General features: G+C 44.1%; 2 protein-coding genes across 3 annotated transcripts in view; one reads left to right on the top strand and one right to left on the bottom strand.

Annotated features, from left to right (window-relative positions):
- The first annotated feature begins 778 nt into the window (after positions 1–778).
- dtymk (deoxythymidylate kinase (thymidylate kinase)) lies at positions 779–9,363 on the top strand. Its single transcript, XM_055645936.1, has 5 exons — positions 779–990; positions 4,015–4,123; positions 5,667–5,757; positions 6,891–7,088; positions 9,007–9,363. Exons 1-5 carry the CDS (start codon positions 861–863, stop codon positions 9,115–9,117), a joined length of 639 nt encoding a protein of 212 aa, XP_055501911.1. The 5' UTR covers positions 779–860; the 3' UTR covers positions 9,118–9,363.
- A 3,753-nt stretch (positions 9,364–13,116) lies between these two features.
- atg4b (autophagy related 4B, cysteine peptidase) overlaps positions 13,117–20,090 on the bottom strand; it is a 45,394-nt gene continuing 38,420 nt past the window's right edge. For both annotated transcript variants that reach the window (XM_055645938.1, XM_055645937.1), the window contains 4 exons: positions 18,444–18,589; positions 16,599–16,655; positions 15,312–15,399; positions 13,117–15,194 (listed from right to left, as the gene is read on the bottom strand). In XM_055645938.1, coding sequence (XP_055501913.1) covers positions 15,121–15,194; positions 15,312–15,399; positions 16,599–16,655; positions 18,444–18,589 — 365 coding nt within the window. In that variant the 3' untranslated portion in view covers positions 13,117–15,120. The remainder of the gene's footprint in view (positions 15,195–15,311; positions 15,400–16,598; positions 16,656–18,443; positions 18,590–20,090) is intronic.

A 20,090-nucleotide genomic window follows, 5' to 3' on the forward strand; every position in this document is an offset into this window, starting at 1 on the left:
TCGATGGCTACATCTTGCCTTTCTCCTTTAACCTCCAGCCTTGCAACTGTCTGAGAACTCTGAACTCAAATTCTTGTCTCCTGTGTTGTTTACTTTGTCTCTCAGAAGAAGTTTACCAGAATGTTGACCAGGTTAGAAGGTATTAGTTATAAGGAGAGTTTAGACAAACATGGGTTATCTTGTCTGGATTGTTGGACGATGAGGGAAGACCTAATAAAGTTTATAAAGTGGGAGGCACAGATAGAGTAGATAGTCAGGACCTATTTCCCAGGGTACAAAAATGTTAAAAACTACGGGGCATAGCTTCAAGGTGTGAGAAGGGAAAGTTAAAAGGTGGTGAGCAGGGCAATTTTTTTTTTTACAGAGAGCAGTAAGTAGTGATGGAAACGGATTCGATAAAGGTGTTTGAGGCTTTTAAATTGGCACATGGATATGCAGGGAATAGAGGGATGTGGACCAAAGGTGTGGACCACATGCAGCCGGATACACTACCTGGTCACACTTTGGGCTGTAATTTTCACTCTTACGGTCATTACATTTCTCACAGATTTACTCAGACTTGTGTGATTCGTTGATCTTACATTAATATTGACTTCTATCGTGAGATGGCAATGGTTTAATTTCATTGCACTGCTTTCATGAGCAACCGAATCGACTCACACACAGTGCGCTGCCCCTCTAATATATTTGGTAACGGCCAAGCGCTCGCTTTGACGCCATTGCGCACGGCGGCAGGCAAGCACAAGCAAATATCCCATAGGACCCCATAGGACCTTTGAGCACAAGTGACGCACTAACACGCCCACCACCGTTTGAACTCGTCTTTCCTGCCAACCGGTGCAGAGAGCTGTCTCCTGCTAATGGCATCCAAGCGGGGTGCGCTGATCGTGCTGGAAGGTGTGGACCGGGTGGGTAAGAGCACCCAATGCAAGCGGTTACATGAGGCCCTGCGGCAACAGGGGCGGCCCGTTGAGCTGATGTGCTTCCCGCGTAAGTGGTCGCATCTTAACTGTTGTGCCCTCGCCAGCCTCACCCAGGATGCCTGGAGCTCTCCCATTTGCCCCGATGTTAGGGAAGTCCAGGACAAGGGGTCACAGCTTAAGGATAAGGGGGAAATCCTTTAAAACCGAGATGAGAAGAACTTTTTTCACACAGAGAGTGGTGAATCTCTGGAACTCTCTGCCACAGAGGGTAGTTGAGGCCAGTTCATTGGCTATATTTAAGAGGGAGTTAGATGTGGCCCTCGTGGCTAAGGGGATCAGGGGGTATGGAGAGAAGGCAGGTACGGGATACTGAGTTGGATGATCAGCCATGATCATATTGAATGGCGGTGCAGGCTCGAAGGGACGAATGGCCTACTCCTGCACCTAATTTCTATGTTTCTATAGAGGCAGATCTGCAGAAACAATGTGCAGTTTAACCGACCCATTAATAACACTCAATTAATCTACAATAATACAATTTAGATGGATGAGAGGGTATCTTATTGAAGCATATAAGATTATTAAGGGATTGGACACGCAGGAGGCAGGGAACGTGTACCCGATGTTCGGGGAGTCCAGAACATGGGGCCACAGTTTAAGAATAAAGGGTAGGTCATTTAGAACCGAGATGAGGAAAAACCTTGAAACCCAGAGAGTTGTGAATCTGTGGAATTCGCTGCCTCAGAAGGCAGTGGAGGCCAATTCTCTGGATGCTTTCAAGAGAGAGTTAGATAGAGCTCTTAAAGATAGCTGAGTCAGAGGATATGGTGAGAAGGCAGGAACGGGATACTGAATGTGGGTGATCACAGTGAATGGCGGTGCTGGCTCGAAGGGCCGAATGGCCTACTCCTGCACCTATCGTCTATTGTCTATAATATATAATAACAATAATAGGTAACTAAACTTTAATAATGCAAAACCAAAATCCATAGTGCAAGCAAAACAAAGTCCACAGTCTCGACCCGAAACATCAACTATTCCTTTTCTGGAATGCTCTTTGACCTGCTGAGTTACTCCAGCTTTTTGTGTCTATCTTTGGTGTAAACCAGCATCTATAGTTGTTTCCTCACAGCATTTTTTACTGAGAAGATTAAGAAATTGAGATATATAAATGATGATGTATTAGAACATGTACAAATTACAAAAGAGGAGGTGTTATTGGTTTTAAAGCACAAGGTGAATAAATCCCCAGAGTCTGACCGTGCATTCCTGCACCTTGTGGGAAGCAAGGGAAGAAATTGCTTCCCTTGCAGAGATTTTTACATTATCTTTGGCCACAGGTGAAGTTCTGGAAGACTGGAGGATGGCTAATGGCGTGTCATTATTTAAGAATGGCAGTAAGGACAAACCAGAGAAATATAGGATGGTGGGCCTGATGTCAGAAGTGAGAAAGTTGTTGGATGAGATTCTGAGCGACATGATCTACCAACATTTGGTGAGGCAGGGACTGATTTGGAATGGACAGCAAGGCTTTGTGTATGAGAAGTTGTCTCCTAAATCTTACAGGTCACCAAGATGATTGATGAAGGAAGGAAAATGGACATTGTCTATATGAACTTTAGCATGCCGTTGACTAGGTCCAACATGGTGTGCTAGTCTGAAAGGTTAGATTACATGGACTCTAAGGTGAGCAAGCCAATTGGATTCAAAATTGGCTTGGAGGAAGGAGTGGAGAGGTGGTTATGGAGGATTGCTTTCTGATTGGAGGCATGTGACCAGTGGTGTGTTGCAGGAATCGATGCTGGGTCCACTGACGTATGTTATCTATGTGATTAATCTGGATGACAATGTTAGTAAATTTGCAGGTGACCCCCAAATTGGTGGGATAGTGGACAGTGAGAAAGGATATATACATTTAGAACTGGATCTAGATCAGTTGATAAGTTGGACTATGTAAGAGCAGGAAACATGTTCCCGATGTTGGGGGAGTCCAGAACCAGGGGTCACAGTTTAAGAATAAGGGATAAGTTATTTAGAACAGAGATGAGGAAACACCTTTTCACACACTTGTGAGTCTGTGGAATTCTCTGCCTCAGGGCGGTGGAGGCCGGTTCTCTGGATACTTTCAAGCGAGAGCTATATAAGACTCTTGAAGATAGCAGAGTCAGGGGATATGGGAAGAAGGCAGGAATGGGGTACTGATTGTGGATGATCAGCCATTGAATGGTGGCGCTGGCTTGAATGGCCGAACGGCCTACTCCTGCACCTATTGTCTATTGTCAAATGGAATGTAACATTGACAAGTGTAAGGTGTTACACTTAAACGCGGGAGGACTTGCACAGTAAATGGTAGAGCCCTGGAGAGTGTTGTGGAACAGAAATATGTGAGAGCATATGTACGTGGCTCCCTGAAAGTGGCGATTCAGGTTGAAAAGGTAATGAAGAAGGCATATGCTGTACATGCGTTCATTGTGAAGGGTATGGAATAAAAAAGTTGGGACATCTGACACCGCTGTACAAGTCGTTGGTGCCACCACACTTGGAATTCTGATCACTTTTCTCTAGGAAGGTTCACCAGAATAGATTCTCCAGAATTTTTACGTGGACTTGTGGGCTTAAGTTATAGGAAGAGGTTGGATAGGCTGGGACTCTTATTTATCATAGGAGTTTATGGAGTAACCTTATTTAAGTATGGAAAATCACGAGGAGCATGGATAAAGTGAACGGTCAGTCTTTTTCTCAGGGTAACGGATTCTAAAAGCAGAGGGCATCAGCTTAAGGTGAGAGGGAAGAGGCTCAAGAGGAAGCTCGGGGCAAACCTTTTCACTCAGTATATATTTGGAACGAGCTGCCATTGGAAGCTATAGAAGCGAATACAATTACAACTTTCAAGAGTCATCCGGGCAAATATATGGATAGGAAAGCTATGGAGGGATATGGGCCAAATGTAGGGAAATGGGGCCAGCCCAGCCATTGGACAAGTTGAGGTGAAGTGCTTGGTTTCTTGCTATATAATTCTATAAATGCAAGCTGTTTGCCAGGATCATTCATGACAGTGGGAGATCCTGATTTGTGTCTCATTTGGTTTCAGACAGAGGAACTGAAATTGGGAAACTGATTAGCTTGTACCTGGAGAAGAAACAGAACCTGAATGATAACGCTGTGCACTTACTCTTTGCGGCTAACAGATGGGAACAGGTGTAAGGTGTTTTATTTAATGTACATGTGGAAATGAGGTGGACGATTCCTTTCTGAAGGAGTGTGGAGGAAACTGGCAAATAACATTTTATAATCTGTTTTTGATACCTCCTATTCCTTTTGGACTTTCTTGTGAACCTAACATGTAATTGGGATAAGTTTAAGTCGTGTTAACTTGTGTTAGCATAGTGTACTAATCATCGCTTAAATTTAGTCAATTAACTAAATCTGGAATATAAAGTCAATAGTATCTATAACGATGACCATGCAGTAGTGCTATAGGCCATGAAATCATTTATGCTAATTCATGCAGTGTACATGGGACTCTCGAGCGAGTCCAATTTTGAACCCGTGAAGCACTCCCTACATTTGCATTTGGTACCCGGGCACAACATCAGCTTCTGAGGCATGTATCACACTAAACAGTAAATTTGTCACTATTCAGTCATATGACAATGCTGAAGATTTCTTTCTTCAGTGTTATGAGAGCAGTAGCGTGGGGGAAGAGGGGCGGTTGCCCCGGGCGCTAAATCTTTAGGGGCGCAAAAATATTGTTGGATAAAAACAAATTATAAAATGGCAAAATAAATTGTTCTAAAGGCACGCTGCACCTCTTTGGCAGCCTTCCCCTGAATTATTGTAATAAAATGTAAATTCTTTTGCCATTTTATAATTTTTTTTTATCCAACAAATTTTTTGCGCCCCTAAAAATGTATCCAACAATTTTAACCAACCAGCGATCTCTGCGCCGAGGCCGCCGCCGCTGTCCCAGCCGCCGCTGTCGCCCGCTGGGCCAGCGGTCGGGTCGAGTGGCCGCTGCCACCGGAACGTGCCCCAGCTCCGAGTTCTGGTCGCCGCTGTCCCAGCTCCGAGGCCAGGTCGCCGCTGCCGCTGTCAAAGCCTCCGCTGGCGTTGCCCAGCTCCGAGTTCTGGTCGCCGCTGCCCCAGCTCCGAGGCCGCCAGCTCCGCCATTAGGCCTCGGCGCAGGCGCAGACGGGGGATACGACAAAAGAAGTCGCATCCCCCAAAGGAAGAGACCAAAAAAAAAAGAGACCCCCCCCCCCCATAATGAACCAAAAATCAACCAAACAGGACAAAAGAACAACACAAAAAAAAGAAGAAAAAAACAGACAGACTGCAGGCGAGCCGCAGCTGCTAAGGCAGCGCCGCCATCTTTTTGTTAGGTTGAGAAAATAAATACAAAACTTGGATTTATAACAGCTCATGGGCTATGGCTAGCCGCTAATGAGGAGGCGCAATATTTTAAACTGCCCCAGGCGCTCAAAACCCACCCTAAGCCACTGTATGATAGTACCTTTTCTGCATGGTCTGTTGCGGTTCATCAAGAAGGCTTGCCAGCACTTTCTGAGGGCAATATCTAGCTGTTCTCCTGTTTTAAACTAAAAAGGAGATGGAGCTTCAAATTGTGGGGCGGGTAAAACATTAGAATGTTGCTGCTAAACTTCAGGTCTTTGATGTGAGACTTTGTGTCTTAGATATGTGCTTGCAACATTGTCATTTTTTTCCTCTCTTTCCATTTTCCAGGCCAGTGATCCAAGAGAGGTTACAGAAAGGGATCACTGTCATTGTGGATAGATATGCATTTTCTGGAGTTGCATTCACAAGTGCAAAATCAGTACGTATAATAGAACTGGGGAAAATAATATTTTGAACTGTAATCCAAGTGAATAATGAATTAATTAAATACCTACATTTTTAGATATAGAATATCTGCCTTTTACTGATGTCTACAATGCCAATGTGATTGGTCATTCATGTTTAAAGTTGACGGCCTAATTGTTTTTGAATTGGAAGTACATAGTATCTGTGGCGTGTGTGTATCCTTCAGAACAGGAGATTGGAGAATTAACAATTCCTTAATTTAGATCATTTAGTGTTCCATGTGAATCCTGGTCTGGCTTGGATTCTCTTTCTATTAGTATTGATAATGGCAGTATTAGCATTTATTCTTTATTTTCCTGGGAGTCTATGAGATGAATTAGAAAGACCATTTCCAGTAAAAGGCAGCTAGAACTGGGTGATACCTTCAGTACTGACCAAATTGCCAATGCCAGCAATTTAAAACTCTCATCATTTTTCTCAAGATATTTCGATGGCTACATCTTGCCTTTTTCCTTTAACCTCCAGCCTTGCAACTGTCTGAGAACTCTAAACTCAAATTCTTGTCTCCTGTGTTGTTTACTTTGTCTCTCAGAAGAAGTTTACCAGAATGTTGACCAGGTTAGAAGGTATTAGTTATAAGGAGAGTTTAGACAAACATGGGTTATCTTGTCTGGAGTGTTGGACGATGAGGAAAGACCTAATAAAGTTTATAAAGTGGGAGGCACAGATAGAGTAGATAGTCAGGACCTATTTCCCAGGGTACAAAAATGTTAAAAACTACAGGGCATAGCTTCAAGGTGTGAGAAGGGAAAGTTAAAAGGTGGTGAGCAGGGCAATTTTTTTTTTTTTACAGAGAGCAGTAAGTAGTGATGGAAACGGATTCGATAAAGGTGTTTGAGGCTTTTAAATTGGCACATGGATATGCAGGGAATAGAGGGATGTGGACCACATGCAGGCAGAGGAGATTTGTTTAACTTGGTATCATGTTCGTCACAGACACTGTGGGTTGAAGGGCCTTGAACCCACAAGGGGGGTGGGTTCTATGCTGTACTGTTATATATTCTACGTTCTGTGTGAGAGTCAAGAAAGGATGTTTTTGTCACTTTAATGTTTATCTGCTACTGCTTAAACTGTTCCCTCAAATAGGGTTTCACCTTGGACTGGTGCAAACAAGCAGATGTTGGGATTCCAAAACCAGATGTGATCCTGTTCCTGCACCTTGATCCCTCGGCTGCGATGAAGCGAGGAGGTTTTGGTATTGAACGCTATGAAAACTGTTCATTTCAGGAACAGGTGTATCAGCGTTTTAGAGAACTGATGAAAGATGAGAGTCTAAACTGGAAGGTATGAACTTTATGAAGGAAGACTGAGAGCACTAATGAATGGCTAGAGGGTTGTCACTGAGGACCTTCATAGGAGACTTGTACTAAATGTATGTTTCACTACATGCCGGTTAGTTCACAGATATTCGTCAATGCGGCTGTCTGTATGATAATGATGTGCAGCCGAGGAATATTACAGGAATGGTGACTAAGTGTCATACAACATTAAAAAAGGCTCTTTGGCCCAAATTGTCCATGCTGACAAGATTAATTTGCCTGTCCCTTGTTACCAAGTCCCATTTATCTGTATTTGGTACATATCCCACTCAACATTTTCTATCCATGCACCTGTCCAAATGTCTTTTAAGCATTGCGATTGCACTTTCCTCTACCACCTTCTTTGGCAGCTTGTTCCACATAGTCAATATCCTCTGTGTGGAAAAACGTATCCCACATTCCCCTTTAAATTGTACTCATCTCACCTTAACCCTCTAGTTTTAGACTCTCCTACCCTGAAAAGGACACCTTATCTACATCACATGAATCTATAAACCTCTATAAGGTCACTCTCAGTCTCCTTCGCTCCAGGAAAAACAGTCCCAACCTATCCAATCTCTCCTTGTAACTCGAACAATGCAGCACTAGAACAGGCCCTTTGGCCCACAATGCCTGTGCTGAATATGATGCCAAGCCCATCACTTCATCTGCCTGCACTGCCACTATCATACCTGCTTCAACCACCACCCTCAGCAGTGCGTTGCAGGCACTCACCGCCCTCTGTGCATATATTTAAAAAGTTGGCTGCACATCTCCTTTGCCCCCTTCGTCTTAAAGCTATGCCTTCTACTGGGGAAAAAGGTTCTGACTGTCTATGCCTCATTATTTTATATACTATCAGATCTCTATACTACCGAATGGCCTACTCCTGCATCTATTTTCTATCTCCCGGCAACCTCCAGCATTCCAGAGAAAACCATCCATGTCTGTCCTACCTCTCCGTTTAACCAATACCCCTAATCCAGGCAACATTCTGGTATACCACCTCTACACTCTTTCCAAATCCTCCACATGCTTCCTGTAATGGGCCGACTAGCACTGCACGCAATACTCCCAATGCGGTCTAAACCAAGTCCTATCAAGCTGCATCATGACATCCTGACACTTATACTGAATCCCCTGGCATACCATTTGCCTTCTGTACTACTCCATATAGTTGTTTTGTTGCTTTCAGAGAGTTATGGACTTAAACACCAAGACCCTTCTGCACATACATTTTGTTGAGGATTATGCAATTAATTGTATATTTTCCCCTTGCATTTGACCTCCAAAAGTGCAACATCTCACACTTGCTCGAATGAAACTATCTCCCATTTCTCCACCCATTTCTGTAGTTGATCTATGTCCCGCTGTATACCTTGACAGGGTTCCTCACAGCTCACAACCCCAATCTTGATGTCATCCACAATTCTGGCTCTCCAGTCTATACTCTGGAATGGCACTGGAGCAGACTGGGCTGAAATGTAGGAGTGTGACGGTGTCAGTCAGTTTCTTGACGAATCTGTGAGATAACTCCCCCAGCACTAACTAGTACAAATTCCCCTTGATGTTAGTGAGTAGGTCTTTGCATGATTGGTTTTATGCTTCCTGACATTTTTCACTATGATTTTGGTACATTCTTTTGCACAAGTCTTCCCACTTAGTTATATATAATTTGCGTTTATTTATTACTGAATATAGTTTTGGTCAATGAAGTCTGTTTGAACTGCAGCTGCTGTCCTTGCAGGTAATGCGTCCTAGATCTTGACAGCTCGCTGTTTAAAGAAATTGTCTGGTTCTTTGATGGTCACGGTCTCCTCTGTTTATCGGTCCTGCTGTGAGAAACAGCTTCTCATTTAATCTATTTGACTATTTGTGACATTATTATTTTTTACATATAACAGGTGTTAGATGCTTCTCAAAGTATTGAAGTCTTGCATCAGGAGATAATGTCCAACGTGGAGAAAATCATCGAGAAAGCAGAAGAGGAGCCAATTGCAGAGCTCTGGAAATGAGGTTGTTTCTGCAGGGACTGCGAGCCATTTGCATCATGGAGAGCTTGCTGTTAGAAGATTGCCAACCTTTCACCTTCAAAGTTTTCAATGCTAGTTTGTAGCCATTTCTCTGTGCATTCTTCTGCCTTGTTATTGTGGAAGGATTTGATCCAAAGCTTGGCTATTTTGCTTAAAACTAGTAAATGCAACAATCCTATGCACCTTTTTAAAAATGAAAATCACCATAATACAATCTATTAGAAACTTTTGACGGGTCACAATTTTTTGACTTTCTTTTCCACACGATTCTTCCTACTTATAGCTGCAGTGTAAGTTCATTATGCTACTTCAGTTTCACCCATATAATGTGACACCATTGATTCGGATGATTAAACAGCTCTCTTCGCCATCAATTAATTATTCTCCGTACACAATTTATTTACTTATTGCATGGGATGTACTGTGTACAAAGAATTACAGGAACAGGAGAGCTGTTTAATCATCCGAATCTATGCTTCCTCATCAAAGTATTTCATCATTGGATTATTCAAATTTAGTTTGCCTACACAACTAGTGATGCCACAACTTATTACAAAACTTACTGCTGGAGGATATCAATAGGTCAGGCACCACCCACGAGGCAGAAAGATGATGGACATTTTTTGTCAAGACCCTGCTTGATTCACTCAGTTAATTTTTTGTTCCAGATGACAGTATCTTTTAATCTCTTGCATCTCTATTGTTTGGGTATTCTAGCTAAACTATTTAAGACCCCAGGAGATTGCTTGGGGTAAGGTGAGCAGTATTGTTGATTGAAGTGTTAGACCAATGTGATCACTGATATTCATATGCCGAATTGCCAAATATTGTTACATGTTCTTTATCACAGTTGAACGTACCGTGATAGTGATCCAGTATTGTGGAAAGGGAGCAAGAATTGACAACAATTCACTCGATCCTGCTGGAACACTTGCTCAGTGTGACACCACCTACTGTATTTCTTTCCTCCGGCGGGAAGGTAATTGTCCTGCATGGTCTCTCCGACTAACTCCAGTTAGACGCATCGGGGTCACCAATTTAGCGGATGAAGACAACAGACGGTTGATTTGAATCAGGTTTATTCACAATGTGATTCACCGCTAACGTGTCTTAACAATTGCCGCTAACACAAGCAGTGGCGTAGGGTGGATTTTGAGTGCCCGGAGCAGTTTAAAGTTTTGCGCGGGGGGGGGAAGAAGGGGGAAGGGGAAGGAACACGTTTTTGGTCTCTTCCTTCTCGGGGATGAGACTTCTTTTTTTTTGTCGTCTCTTCCTTCTCGGGGCAGCCGGCGACCAGAACTCTGAAGCGGGACAGCGGCGGCCTGGCCTCGGAGATGGGACGGCGGCAGCAGCTGGGACAGCGGCAGCAGCAGCGACAGAGGCGGCCTGGCCTCGGAGCTGGGGCGGCAGCAGCAGCAGCGGCGGCCTGACCTCGGAGCTGGGGCGGCGACCTGGCCTCGGAGTTGGGGCGGCGGCAGCCTGGCCTCGGAGCTGGGGCGGTGACCTGGGCCACGGAGGCGGCGGCGGCGGCCTGGCCACGGAGCTGGGGCGGCGACCTGGCCACGGAGCTGGGGCGGCGACCTGGCCACGGAGCTGGGGCGGCGACCTGGCCACGGAGCTGGGGCGGAGACCTGGCCACGGAGCTGGGGCGGCGGCCTGGCCACGGAGCTGGGGCGGGGGCGGCGGCAGCGGCCGCCCAGCATCAGAGCTGGGACGGCAGCGGCGGTCTGGCCTCGGAGCTGGGGCGGCGGTCTGGCCCGCGCTGTTTTTATACTTACAGCTCCAGGTAACCCCTCCTCGCTCCAACGGCTCCCCGTGCCTCTTAATTTTATTTTAAAAAAATTATCCAACAATTTTTTTGTGCCCCTAAAAATTTAGCGCCCGGGGCAACCGCCCCACTGCCCCCCACCCCACACGCTACGCCACTGCTTGTACATGTCTAACTTTCTTAAACATTGGGATGATTCCTGCCTCAACTACCTTCTCTGGCAGCTTGTTCCATGTACCCACTATCCTTTGTGTGGAAAAATTTACCCCTCGGATTCCTATTAAATTTTTTCACCTTAAACCTATGTCCTCGACGTGGCACCTTTTTTTCCGAATGCTCTGGATTCCTCCCTCACTACAAAGATGTGCAGATTTGTAAGTTTGTGGCTTGCTCTAAGTCATGGGTGGAAATCCAGGGGGAACCTCCGTATTTTGAGAGGTGGGGGACAGTGTCCCCCCCCCCCCACACCCATGTTTTGTAATTCAGATTTTCGGTGAAAAAAAAATCTTACAAATCTCCGCTTTCCGCCAGAGTGAGGATGGGACTGATGATCGAGGGTGCCGAGAGAGACGTCGGTCAGCAGGCAATGGTGGGGGTGGTGGGGGAAGAGACGGGACATGATGATTCAGCGCGATGATTGCAGGAGGGAGGTGTCGGTCAGAGGCGGAAGTAGGGAGGTGGGATTGAGGGTAGAGCGCGGTGATTGGAGGAGGGAGACGTCCTGGTGGAGCAAAGATCGTAGAACGGAGCTTGAATCGGTCCATTCACGGGGCCTTTCATTGCCCGGCGGGGCTTTAAATCGTCCGCTGGATCTTCCACCGCCCCCCGGTCAAATTGCTACGTTGAGGCTCCCGATGTTGAAGCCCCCGCGGCCAGTTTTAAGCCGAGCCAGGCGATGAAAGGCCCCGCGAACGGGCCGATTCAAGCCCCACGGTTCTGCTGGACGAAGCTGCTGTTGCTGGAGTTTGGAGTCGGTCATCAACCAGGTCAGCTCCCGATGTTATCGTCCACAGGACCCACGGCCAAAGCCTCCACGTGTGTGTGTGTGTGTGAGCGCGCCCGCGCACGGGGACACCAAGAAATTATGTCCCGTCCCCCGTCCCCCCCCCCCAACCCACCGATTTCCGCCCCTGCTCTAAATTGTCCCTAGTGAGTAGAACGTAGTACTAGTGTGTGGGTGGTTAATGGTCTGCGTGGATGCGGTAGGCTGAAGGGCCTGTTTCCACCTTGTATCTAAACTAAACAGCTTTAATTTCTGGGCTCCTATCCAGACTCCTGAAATGAAGCTGTGTGGGCAGGCAGCCAGGTTCTGAGTTTGGTCAGACATAATTGGGATCAATTAGAGGAAGGTATGGGAGTGGGTATATGCATTTGAAAAACTACTACTAAGACAAGATAAGCACAGTATAAATATCAGAATGCACAGGGATTGGTCAGCATAACGATTAACAAACTGCTAATATGGGTCACCACAGATGCAAACAATTCTGGGTGGAAAAGACTGCAGGAGCTCCACAAAACAGGGGCTTCTCTCCTGATTGCAGCTCTGGGCTTGGTGCAAATGATTAGAAAATATTATACCAATATTTTAGAAGATCATGATATATGCCATGGCAGGTGCAAAATCCATCATGGACAAGCTTACCATATTGTGGAGTTTTGAATGCCTGATACTCAACATTCCCAATGTCTCACATCATTGGGAATCCAATGACAATTGCAAAATTACAAATTTAGCTTGTTGAGAAAGTAGTTACTGCCTCTGGGTTTTGAATATGTTAATACCTGTATATCCTGATCAGTATCGCGTGGTCAAGATGAAGTTAGGAGCAGCACGATGACGCAGCCAGTGAATCAGTTGCCTTACAGTTCCAGTGATTTCAAGTTCAGTCCTGACCTCTGCTGCTGTCTTCGTGGAGTTTGTATGTTCATTCTTTGACCACATGGGTTTCTCTGGGTGTTCCAGTTTCCTCCCACATCCCAAAGATGTACTGGTTGGTAGGTTAATTGGCTGCTGAGTGGTAGAATCTGGGGAAGTCAATGGGAATGTGGGGAGAATAATAAATGTGATAAGTAAAATAAAAAAGATGCTTGATGGAGTGGTCCAGTTGGGCTGAAAGACATGTTTCTGTGCATACCTCCAAAGAGAAAAAGTTAAACCATTGTGAGGATGCAATCACCTCACATCAACCAAAACAAAATCCTATCAGCCATTATTACATTATTTTAAACAATTTATTTAGATATTATAGTCCAGCAGTCCATTTATCAGCCTCTTTAAACAAGGTTAAGAGTGAACTATCAGTGTGCTGGTAGAACTGGCCCTTTCACACTCTATGTACCATCCTTTTCACTGAAGAACATGGTCAAACCATCCCAACACAAACCCATTCTGCTCCATTTATATAACAATTTCCAAGCGTCAGCCTAATTTCAAAGGTCAGTAACTCAGAACCGCCTAAATAAATTGCCTCAAGTTGTCAAAGATCTTCGACATTGTGAATGTCCCCTTTCTTCAGTGTATCTCCATATTCATGTCATTTTACTACATTTACTCATTAAAACAGCATTAAAGATGTCAGTGACAGCAAATATTTCATACAATGAAAAAGCTCATTGTATGTTAATTATGTGAAGTGGTTAATTGATATTTCTCAGGTTTAGTGCAGATCTACTATAGACATTAAGTAGTATTATGCTTTACTGTGCCTACCATTTACTTCGGCAACAAGCATCCTCACGTCTAATGATGTTGAGTTATTGATCTTCATTCTCCTCCACTTTTTCCCCCAAATCTCCACTACCCCCCAATAAAAATACATTGGCAGGAGGTGGGAAACATGGGGAGAGATGTCAAACTGGGCCTTTCTGCCAGCAGCAGCGGTCATCCTAGTTAGGTTAGGGCAGCCCAGGTGAGAATTAGAGGACCAATATGTATACCTCAAGCTGCTGATGAATGTAGCACATTTCAGATTTTGGGATGTCTTAAAGCATTTGTCAGCCAATGAAGGGTTGTCTTTCTTTTAATATCGATAAATACAGGAGCCAATTTTGAACAGTAAAGATTCAACAAATGGAGTTTGATCATGATCAGATTACCCGTTTTAGCACTTATTATTGGTTGGAACATGGGACAATATCCCTGTGCTTGTGAATTAATGCTATGAGATCATTTAGATTCATGTGGTATGGCAGACAGGACCTTCATTGGACGTCTCATTCCAGAAATGTTACCTCTAACATTGTTTATTCTCTATTGGAAAGCGAGCCTGCCCTTTTTGTGCTCGAGTCTCTAGAATGGTGCTTGAATTTACAACTTTCTGTCAGGCTGTGTCATCCAGAGCCATAGCTGACACCATAGTTCAGTAATTCCTTCAAAGGACTGGTACGTCACATGGTCCCCATATTCAGATCTAAAACTGATTTTAGGATCAGTGATGTCATCAGTAAGATGGTCCTTGTGCCACTGAAATCTGTCCTATAGTCTGAAAACAACATAAAATGATGCCATTGTAATTTTCCTTCTCATCAAACATAACCAAATTAATGCATTTCAAAGCCATTAATAGGGCTGAAGATAACAAAGATAGTTGGTCCTATCCTAAGAGAAAACAAAATCTCTTCATTATAGGGAATGTGATTAAACACACTCCTTTACAAAAAGCACTTGCATATCTGTACCACAATTCTCAATGCAACATATTTAACTTAAGCAAACTGCTCATCTGCTTCAGTTTTTAGTGAGATAGTTTAATACAGCATCTTGATGTGAGAGAATCCAAGCTGTCTGCAATTTTGCTACTTTTTATATTATGCTGCTGCCTTAAACCAACAGGATGCCATTCCGTCGCTGCAGGACTGCTGAAGAGAACAAGCTGCTGGATAAAACCCCAGGAGCTGTCAAATTATGTCCTCCAAATATGCTGCTAAAGTACAACAAAAAAAAAAACTGTTGCTTAAGTACATGGTAAATATGATGTGCTGGTAAAGCAGAGGCAGGTTTGCATTTAATCATCAAATAGTCCGTGGGGTGACTGAGCTAGCTCACAGATGAGGGGTATCACTCCTCAGCGGGGACCAGTCAGAAACGCAGCATCCGAGGATCCCAGTGTACTGATGATAATGATGTGAATTCATGAAACCGGTGCCGATTTACTGCTGAATATTAGCAGCATGAGAATCACCAACACTTTGTCTTCAAAGCTGAATTCCTATAATTATAATGAGAGGATCTCAAAGTCTTCATCTTCAGAATCAAAGAATCGTTCCAGTCTTTCAGAATCTGTGAAGTCTAGGGTGGGAAAAGAAACAGCCACCATCAGTTTAAGTGTTCTTTGGCAGGGATACAGCAACATAGCTGCAATTCATAAACTAATACTAGATCCAAATTCAATGAACATTTTGTTACCAGGCGTTAGACAGTGAACATCAGGGAAGCGAGTGTTCTGGTGATCCATCAGCTCAAACATTGGTAGGGCATCTTTCTCTTGTGAAATCTGCAGAGAGAGAAAGGGAAGAGCTGATATTATGACAATTAACCAAGAAGGGTGCTATAAGAGGCAAATATACAATTGATGAGACTGGGTGATACAATGTTTTAGTCAGGTGAGGAGAATGTGCTCTGCACTCTTTATGAGTGCTCATGCGCAGCAGATGTGGACATGCAGTGAACATTAAGGTCTGTCATTTAAGATTTTCAATGCAAGATTAAGTCATGGAAATCCATCTCGAAATGAATCCAATTAAAAAGTACAGTAGATCCTTGTTATAACAGATCACGGGGGGGGGGTGTCCATTATTGCTGATTGCCTGCTATAACCAAGTGAGGATTTCCCCCCCATTGGCATCACTGCCCGGGCATTGGGGTCAGAATCCTGCAGCCCCGTCACTGAAAGCCCAATGGGACCTCCCTCATCACAGAGCACAGTGGTCGCCCGGCCCTACTTTGTCCAACACAACTGGGGCACGCAATAACCTCTACATGCCATAGAAATAACATGACAATAATCTTGTATAAAGTACACTAATTAACAAATAACAATACTTCATGTTAAAATAGAACACAATTCCCGGATTAGATTAAACAATACTATATTGGGGTACTGCTCCAATGACCACCACCATGGGGATCTACCACGAATAACTATGTATTCTTCTGATGTTTCAAGTTATTTTTAAACTATGGTCACCGACCTTACACAAGCAAACTCAACCCATACCTCTGACAGAGCTGAGTATCTGCCTCCAATGCCAGACACTTTTAAAATCTGCTGATACATAATGTGAGAGGCTACAAGTTGTTTTACCATGAAAAAGCAGTTGCAAAGTCAGTTCTGGTTAAGCCCCTGTCCCACTTAGGAAACCTCTGGAGACTTTGCACCCCACCCAAGGTTTCCGTGCGGTTCCCGGAGGTTTTTGTCAGTCTCCCTCCATGCTTCCACTACCTGCAACCTCCGGCAACCACCTGCAACCTACGGGACCGCACGGAAACCTTGGGTGGGGTGCAAAGTCTCCAGAGGTTTCCGTTCAGATTTCCTAAGTGGGACAGGGGCATTACTGTGCTCAGTACTCTAACAGGCTGAATGCCAGATGCATTATTTTGAAAGGGGAATATGAAGGTGACCAGGTGGACAGAGCAACCTCATTAAATGTTTGACCACAAGGATTTAATTCATGACAAGAGAAACAGCCATACCATTTTAATTCTTTGACACCAGTCGGTAAAATCCTCCTCGGTGCTACAGAAAAACCCCTAAAGGAGAACAAACAAAGCAATCAATGTCCAGCATTGTATAAATAACTAATCATGGAGAGATTGACACACCTTAAGCTTCTACTTGACAGATTTCATGCACTAGGTATCTTACAATGCAAGTCAACTTCTGCTCCATCTATCCCATTCTACATAGTATACAAGAGGGGCACAAAAAGGATGATAGGGGTGTAAAGGGTTCCTGTGCGTGGTCATGGTGTTAGATAGGTTGGAGGAATGTGTACTAATTTTAGCAGTGGTGGAGGTGCACTCCAAGCAACTTGGTATGGATTACCAGGCGACCAGTTACTGTACATAAAGACTTAGAAAACAGAAAAATAGATGCAGGAGTAGGCCATTCAGCCCTTCGAGCCAGCACCACCATTCAATATGATCGTGGCTGATCATCTAAAATTAGACCCCATTCTTGCTTTTTCCCCAATATCCCTTAATTCCTTTAGCCCTAAGAGCTAAATCTAACTAACTAACTTAATAATAATATTTTATTTATAGGGTCCTTTCAGGACTCTCAAGGATACCTTACAATTAAAAACAAGCATGACGCCATACAATTAAAACAAGCATGAAACAAAAACAACATATACAGCAACAACACACAATTTGGAGCGAGAGCAACGGCAGCCAATCACGCCAGCGTTCACTCTCGCCTCCAGCAGCCATGTTATCAGAGCCATCTGCAGCACATCAATAAAAATAAAATACAACATTAAAAAATTTAACATAAAACATAAAAATGGTTCCGACTATGAGGGAAGGCAACAAAGTCCAGTCCTCTCCCTCCTGTTCACCCATGGTCGGGCCTATTGAGGCCTACGCAGTCGCAGCAACGGCGGCCTGATGTTACAGGCCCTCTCGCCAGATGATGAACTTGCTTCAGTTTGTCCAGCAGCGATTAACTCAGTCCAGGGAGATCCTGTCAAAATGGCACATTTGCCTGTTTTTGAGCACTGTTCGACAATTTTGTTGGGGGTATGAATCAAACGTGGGCATGTGGGACTAGTGTAGATGAGGCATCTTGGTTGGAATGGGCAAGTAAGTCCAAAGGGCCTGTTTCCATGCTGTATCACACTATGATTCTAATATAAATTTTCCATCACCATGTGAATCAAAGTTGTTAGGACAACATTTCTTCCCACTTTAATATTTTGGTTGTCTCAAGAGACAGAAAGGATAAATTATATTAGTTAAATGCAGAGAAATTAAACAAATACACTGTGTCCATCTTCGGAGATGATATGGCAGAAAATTTCACCGCTCTTCAAGAACAACTATCAAGAAACGTGGAATAAAAATAATATAGTATGGTTTACTTTCAATAGATATGTGAAGCTACATCCTTTTGAATGTATGGGCCCAATAGGAGATGGAGGATGGAAGGAGGAGTAGGAAGTCCATGAAGGAATTGTCACCAAATGAAGCTAGCTTATCCTCTTTTTGTGTTTGAGGTTATAGATGTTTGATCGATGTAGACCCAATGCAACTGTATTTCTCATTGTGAATTTATTATTCATACAGAACTTAGAATCACTTGTAATCTCCAAATTGATTTCTGTTTGCCTGGAAAATTCAGAGAGATTTTCAGGGATTAAGAAAGTCAATGGATATGGAGTTAGTGCAAGAAAATGGCACTGAAGTAAAAGATCAGTTAGGATCTGATATTGAGCAGGCTTAATGCTGCAGCTTCTATTGCCCAAAAGATCTCAAACTAGTTTAATGATATCAGCAAAGGTAGTCTGTGTATAGATGGTCCTGAATTACTGCACTTACCACTGCAATGGATGGGTCAAGGTCACAGATGTTCATTCTACAGGGAGGGTGCTGGCAATGAAAACTCTCATCCGCTATAGAGAAGTCTTCAAACGGCTCCACCGCAGGCTGTGTTGTGTGTGGGTCAAGATAGATCAGTTCATCTTCTGAGAACCAAATAACATGAGAATTTTAATGTACAGAATTCACTGCTACACAAGGATCCATCCAACAAAAACATTAATAGCATGTATTTGGTTACACAGCAGGACATGTGTATAGTTTGCTCTGTAGCTGAAAGTAAACCAGTCAAAAGTAAAAAAGCTATGATTTGTACAAGTGACTTTGAGCTGATTAGTGTGCGGACTCACATTTTGGTGGAATAATCTGATCAGCTTTTTTACTGTACTGTCACAACGGTAAGAGCCCTGGTGTTATGTTCAGGGGAAGTATTTTGTAAATATTGTTTCATCATAATGTCACTCTTTTATTGGGGATAATTACTAAACATAGTTCAAAAGTTAATTTTCTGTCTTCATTGCTCTTTGGGATGGTTTGACACGGGACACGCGCTGAGGGCTGATCATCCTGCAGCGGGCTGCCCTTGTGGAGGGTGTATAGTGTTAAAAGGCCGAAACACCCAGTGATGCAAGGGTACACTACTGATGATGTGTCCTGTGCCCAACTATCCTGAAGGTTACACAGGCCAAGATATATGTATCACCCCCCCGCCCCCCACCGATGTTGAGCGTCTACCACTCTCAACAATCAACGAATGTCGTGAAATGCTCCCCACCTATTGGCACAAGGGACTTTTAACATCTAGTCCTGTGTATTTGATTCTCAGATTTCCAGCATTTGCTGGTTTTTTTTTTTGTTTTTACACCCACAGTAACATCCATGTATTTGCAGATCCAGTGTGGCATTTTCTGTGGCTCGTAGCCCCATCTGTTCACTTCGCAACAATCCCGGCATTGTCATTAAACCTGCCGACAAGGGAGTTTCCATTGTAGTCTGGTGGGCTGACCTCTACCATGGTGAAGACAGGTGCCACCTCTCAGACACCCCTTTAACCATGACCCCACAGAAGAACATCAGCCCCTCATCTCCCAGACTGTTTCTGATTCCATCACCTCTGGTAATCACCCACCCTACATCAGTCTGAAGAAGGGTTTTGGCCCGAAACATTGCCTATTTCCTTCGCTCCATAGATGCTGCTGCACCCGCTGAGTTTCTCCAGCACTTTTGTCTACCTTCGATTTTCCCGCATCTGCAGTTCCTTCTTAAATGCTTTCCATAACTACCAACTCTATCATTCCCCAGCCCCGCACTCCCCCCTTCTACCTTCTCTCCGAAATCCCCAAACAGAAGTGCCCTGGCAGACATTTTGTTTCTATCTGCTCCTGCCCCACTGATCTTATCTCCACGTAACACGATTCCATCCAATCCCCGCTTACCCAATCCCTTCCAACCTACACCGAGACACATCACGCGCTCTTCAACTCTTTAATAACTTTCCGTTTCTTTACCATGGACGCCCAGTCCCTCTACTCCTCCATCCCCCACCAGGCAGATTTCAAGGTCCTCCATTTCTTCCTTGAACAGAGACCCAACCAATTACCTCTATTAACACTCTCTTCTACAGTTGCACCACTGAAAGCATTTTAT

The sequence above is a fragment of the Leucoraja erinacea genome, chromosome 14, assembly GCF_028641065.1.
Source record: "Leucoraja erinacea ecotype New England chromosome 14, Leri_hhj_1, whole genome shotgun sequence".
NCBI lineage: Eukaryota > Metazoa > Chordata > Chondrichthyes > Rajiformes > Rajidae > Leucoraja > Leucoraja erinaceus.